This window comes from Sminthopsis crassicaudata, chromosome X (assembly GCF_048593235.1).
Source record: "Sminthopsis crassicaudata isolate SCR6 chromosome X, ASM4859323v1, whole genome shotgun sequence".
NCBI lineage: Eukaryota > Metazoa > Chordata > Mammalia > Dasyuromorphia > Dasyuridae > Sminthopsis > Sminthopsis crassicaudata.
Genome location: NC_133623.1, coordinates 6162633 through 6168133, shown reverse-complemented (window position 1 = coordinate 6168133; position 5501 = coordinate 6162633). Strand labels below are relative to the sequence as shown.

Genomic DNA, 5501 nt, shown 5'->3' with positions numbered 1-5501 from the left:
TTGGTTTGATGGAGTATCTGTCTGTCTAGGTCGGACCCCCCCTTCCCCTCCCCCCGCAGAGTAGGAGTTGGGGGTGGGAGAAGAGCGGGCGTCGGGGATCGCATTCATCGAAGAGGGAAGGGGGCGTCCTGTAGGTCAGTAAACAAGAGCCCCCGCAGTGGGAGGGGGCTGTATTCGGGGATTAAGCGGAGTGGAGGATGGGGAGCGGGCGCTGAGCGAGCGTGGTCGCCTGGAGAGAGGCGGGGAGGTTGCCAGAGGCTGCGGCTGCCTGGACCGCTCAGTTCTCGGCGGCCGGGAAGCGAGCGAAAGCGCAACCAGTGTTGGGAGGATGGCCGGGGAGGCTGGGGCGTCCGGAGCCAGCCCGAAGGTGCAGGAACGGGAAGGGCAGACATTGCGGAGATGGCGGGGGGGGGGGGGGGGGGGCGCGGCTCTGGCGCGGGAGGTCGGGGGGCCGCAGGGGCCCCCCGGGGGTTGACAGGTCGGCAGGAAGGACGGGGGCCGTGGGGGAGGGGAATGAGGTTTGCACACTGACAGCTGGGCTCCCGAATCCCTGCGCTGGGGAGGGCACGAGGGGGTGGGAGTATGCTAACCATTGCGGAGGGAGGCCAAGCAGATTCTCCGTGACTGGCGAAGAGTCCACGAAGGGAGGGGGAAGGAGGGAGGGAGGGGAGGTGATTAGCCTGTTGTGGGCCCTCCCTCAATGTCCAACCTTGTGGCAGGTGGTGATAGCGAGTCCTGTGAGGCCCAGGAGGCCAGACTCCCAGCAGGCAGCAGGAGCAGTCGGCTATAGAGCCCGAGGGAGCGAGGAGCCAGTGCTACTGCCGCTGCTGCTGCTGCTGCTGCCGCTGCTGCTGCCGCTGCCGCTGCTGCTGCTGCTGCCCCCGCTGCCGCCGGTGCCGCCGCCAGTCGGAGGTGGGTCTGCCCGGGGACCGACTGGCTCTGCCCGCCCGCCAGCCCGCCGGTGCGCACCGGAGATCCCCCGGGGCGTCCCAGACTCGGGCCCAGGCCTGCAGCCCGGCTGACGCAGGGGACCCTGGGAAGAGGCAAGAGAGTGGCCCCGGGCAGGTGGGCTGCCGCCACGGTGCCCCCCGCTCCCCGCTCCCTCCCGGCTCCGGGGCACCGGGGACTAGCCCGATTGGGGCTATTCTGCGCGCCCTGGCGGCTGCCCCGCCTCTCCAGGGCGCCCGAGGGGAGGGGGTGCGCACTGGAGGGGAGCCCGGGGGGGGGGTCTGGGCAAAGTGGCAGGGCGGTGGTCCTGGGTTCGGGGGACGGAGGGCAGCGGGAGAGGGGGGTCGGTGGTCCCGGCACTGCGCCTGTGCTTGGATGGGGAGGCGGTGGAGAGGGGGGTGTGGTCCCGGGCACCCCTCTCCTGCGAGGGGGATGGGGTGGAAGGGGACGATCTTGTGAGCCCCTCTCTACTACCAAGGTGGGGGTGGTCTTAGGCGACCCTCTCCTGTGCCTTGGGAGGTGGTCTTGTGCGCCCCTCTCCCGTGCCAAGAAGGCGGGGGCGAGAAGGAATGGTTTTCTGCGCCCCTTTCCCGCGCCAAGAGGAGGGCGGTGGCGAGAGGAAAAATGGTTTTCTGCGCCCCTCTCCCGTGCCAGGAAGGGGGGGAGGTGGTCGGTGTCGAAGAGGGCTTGTGCGCCCATTTCCCATACCAGGAGGGCGCAAAAGAGGGATGGTCTTGTGCGCCCCTTACCCGGGGAGGGGGAGGGGGAGGGGAGGATGTCCAAGGGGGATGGTCTCTTGCGCCCCTTTTCTATGCCAGAGGGAGGCGATGGTGAGGGGAAAATGGTCTGGTACAGCACCCCCCCTTTCCCAGACATGTATCTCTGCAGAGCTGGCTCCTAAGGGCCCCTTGTACCCTGTCAGGCTGAGGTTTGGGGGAAGGACCGTGGAACTGGGCCTGGACGGGGGGAGGGGAATTGGGATGGAGGGCTGGACCCCCCACCCCCAAAAATATGTTTTGCACAAACAAAACCAATGCAGTTAAAATCAGAAGGGAAACAGGTAACTGGGAGGGGGGGAATCTTTTTAGCCCATTTCTCTGATAAAGATCCCATCCCAGACCTAAGAGGGAACTGATTTCAAATAAGAAGATCAAGAACCATTCTTCCAATGGAGAAATGGTAAGAAGGATGAACTGGCCCTTCTCAGAGGAAGAAATCCAAGCCATCAACAACCACAGGAAACAATTCTAATGTTATTCTTTGTGGGGGAGGGGTAGAGAGCCAGGGGGGTGCAAGAGGAAAGGAAGATACAAGAAAAATGGGGGACCAGGGGAATGCTCATTGGGTGGCCAAAATAAATGGAGGTGAGGCAGTCAAGGGGATAACAAGAGGATGGGCAGAAAAAAAGAGGTGAGGGGGCCAGGGGGATAACAAGAAAATGAGCAGAAAAAAAGAGGGATAACAAGAGGATGGACAGAAAAAAAGGGGGATAACAAGAGGATGAGCAGAAAAAAAGAGGTAAGAGGGCCAGGGGGGATAACAAGAAAATGAGCAGAAAAAAAGAGGGATAACAAGAGGATGGACAGAAAAAAGGGGGATAACAAGAGGATGGGCAGGAAAAAAGACAAGGGGGCTAAGGGGATAATAATGGGGGTGGCAAGAAAAGGGAAAAACCAAAGCAAAACAGGAAAAGAAAAGCAAGTCAGGATGGAAGCATATTTCTGGCCTCTGGACAAAAGGGTAAGGGGCTCAGGGTCCTGAATGACACTTCCATTTTCAGAGTGGCAGGAATTTCTTGGGTTCCGGTATACATATTTGCTCAGAGAATTTTGTTTTTCTATTTTTTCAATGGGTGTGGGAGGAGGGAAGAAGAAAAAATTTTAATTGAACAAAATTAATTTTTACAAAAGAAAAAAGGAGTCTCTAAAGCATGTTTGTTTGAAACGCACAGAAGAGAATGGAAGGTATAGCAGAAAGCCTCCCAGCCAAACAGAGCAGCTTTGAAAGTGACAGGGTGGATCTTAACTACTTAAAAGGAAAAGCAAATTGTTTTAGTCTCAATCCATCAACAAACATTTTAAGTGCCTACTATGTGCCATAGACTGTGCTAGGTACCAGGGGAAACACACACACACACACACACACACACCAGTGTATGCACCCACACATACACACAAATGCACCCACACAAGCATGTGCACCCACACATACACACACACACACACACTACACACACACACACACACACACACACACACACAGAGGAAACAATCCTGCATCTCCAGAAGCTTGGGTGAAGGGTGGAGCACATATATAAGAAAATAACTGGAAAACAAATGCCAAGTGGGTTGTTAGGGCAGAGGACATTGGCTGTGGGGGTGGGGAGGAGGAGCTGCCTGCCCAATCTGGTGCCTTAGCCGTTCCTGGCAGGGAGAGAAGAGCTCACCTGCAGGGAGGTGAGAAGGGTGGACATTCAAGGCCCCTCTCCTGTTCTACTTTACATAAACCAATGGTCATTTCTTTGGTACTTAGGTTCAGAATTTAAAAAAACAAATTTACAATTAAAAAGTTGGACACCAAAACTGACTTGGACCACCGGAGGGTTCCACTTTGGGACTAGAACAAACTAGTCTAACAGACTAGAACAAAGGCTTTGTGGACACAATCCTTGGGTGTCCAGGGTGCTTTCAGTACCTCTGAAGGCCAAACCAGGTGACTTAGGGAAGAATTAGGAGGCAGGTGGGCATCTTCTTTGCCATTTAAAAGCCTTAAGAGTATTGCCCAGGGCCTTGGAAGGCCAGGGCTCCAGGGCAAATCATTGTCTGAGGCCAGCCTTGAATCAGCCTTACCCCAAGGCCAGGCTGCTATCTCTCCAGACAAGCACCCCTAGGCTTGTCCCTCTGGCTGTTCTGAATTTTTGGTTCATTCTGTTCTTCCTTGGAAACTATGTACCTTCATTCTTGAAGTCGAGGGTACACCCCACCCATGTGTCCACTGGCTAGGACTTTGTTCTCCTTCCCTATTAGAGATGTGTCCACTGTGCTGATAAAAGTTTCCAGCAATCCACTCCTCTCCCATGGTACAATCACTTCTTGTCCCTTTGCTGATACACCGAAAGCTCCTCAGCAACCCTTGACCTCTCTGGTTCTTGGACTGCCTCCTGTGAATATATTTTTGCATGGGCAGTATGAAACCAATATGGCTACATCCCTTTTCTTTGGGGGTTCTCTAGCTCTCCTGCCACTGTTTTTTTTTTTTTGGACCCTTGGCTCTCCATCACACACATACACACACACACACACACACACACACACACACACACACACACACACCTTCCACTCTTGGCTCCAGTGAGTGTATTCATGTACTGTGTCTAAAGTCCACTTTTTGTGTACCAGGCAGTGTAGACAGACCCTGCTCTATCAGTTGGCAATCCAATCATTTGCCATTCTCTGATGGTAGTCTCAATGTAAGGACTCCATGAAATGTTGGTCCATGTTGGATCTGTTGCGAGCCTTAGAACACTTGCAAAGTGGCGCTCATGACAATTGTGTCCATTGTTGTGATTTTCAGAAATCATGTCCCGCAAAGGCAAGAGTGGAGTCTCCTCCATGAACGACGAGGGGGTCCTCGCCTTCTCTTCCGAAGAAGCGAAAGGTGATGACCTCCAGGAAATCAAGAAGGAGCTGGTGAAGATTGAAGAGAAGGTGGATGCTCTGCTGGCCAGCCTGGAGCAGATGGAAAGTGACCCGAGTGAGCAGTGCGAGCCCTACGTGAGGAATAGACCCGAGGAAGAGATGGAGAGCAACAATGCTGTGCAGGAAGCTGACACCAACATGGAGATGGAGGAGAGCGGAGGTGGCGTTGATGGCGATGCGGGAAACCGTGCTTAGGAGGGGCCCGCCTGGGGGAGGAGGACCATAAAGATCAGGGCAGGGAGGACTGGCTGGGGTGGCTCTAGAATGATGGAAGAAGGGTAGTGGTGCTGGTGGTGGCAGCGGTGGCCCTGGAGGAGCCAGAGGGCAACAGAAATGCCATCTGGGGTGAGCAGAGCTCTTTAGCACCCATGGGTCCCAGTCGGAAGGCTCCCCCCTTATTGTCACAGCTAGGCCGTCATCCTAGAGCCAGCCTCCCCGGGTCCTCTCCCATGATATCTTCGAGCATATGCTCCCTCTTGTCCTCAATGTTATACTCCCCAGGCTCATTAGCTCCCCTCTCCCTTACAGGTGGCCCCCTTTCCTGTTTGCTGTAGCTCTCCCTTAGAGTTACACTAAGGCCCCTGTAACTTTGCTCATTTAACTCTCATGACTTTTTTTCTGGTTCAACAATAAAAAGTTCTATTGCTGTGTTTGTAATTTGTTTTTTCAAAGGGAACCTTGGTGGTGGTGGTGGTGGGGGACCTTGGAGTTAGTGGGAGTTCCTGTTCTTCAGGAACTGATATGGTAAAGAAGCAAAGATCCCACCATTTTCAGCAAGATGCTGCGGCTAGCCATCGGGCCCCTGGATTTGGGAACCTGGAGACAGAGGGCGGGGGGCAGGGGCCCCAGCATGTT

General features: G+C 55.3%; 1 protein-coding gene across 1 annotated transcript; it reads left to right on the top strand.

Annotated features, from left to right (window-relative positions):
• The first annotated feature begins 237 nt into the window (after nt 1–237).
• On the top strand, nt 238–5296 carry LOC141548516 (heterogeneous nuclear ribonucleoproteins C1/C2-like). Its single transcript, XM_074277464.1, has 3 exons — nt 238–367; nt 720–912; nt 4522–5296. Exons 1-3 carry the CDS (start codon nt 329–331, stop codon nt 4839–4841), a joined length of 552 nt encoding a protein of 183 aa, XP_074133565.1. The 5' UTR covers nt 238–328; the 3' UTR covers nt 4842–5296.
• The last annotated feature ends 205 nt before the right edge of the window (nt 5297–5501 follow it).

What these genes read in the sequence shown, in the direction of transcription:
- LOC141548516 (XM_074277464.1), top strand. Translation starts at nt 329, where the DNA reads ATGGCCGGGGAGGCTGGGGCGTCCGGAGCCAGCCCGAAG. An exon ending in CGTCCGGAGCCAGCCCGAAG is followed by an intron (nt 368 to 719) that starts GTGCAGGAACGG and finishes ACCTTGTGGCAG; the next exon opens with GTGGTGATAGCGAGTCCTGT. An exon ending in GGTGCCGCCGCCAGTCGGAG is followed by an intron (nt 913 to 4,521) that starts GTGGGTCTGCCC and finishes TGTGATTTTCAG; the next exon opens with AAATCATGTCCCGCAAAGGC.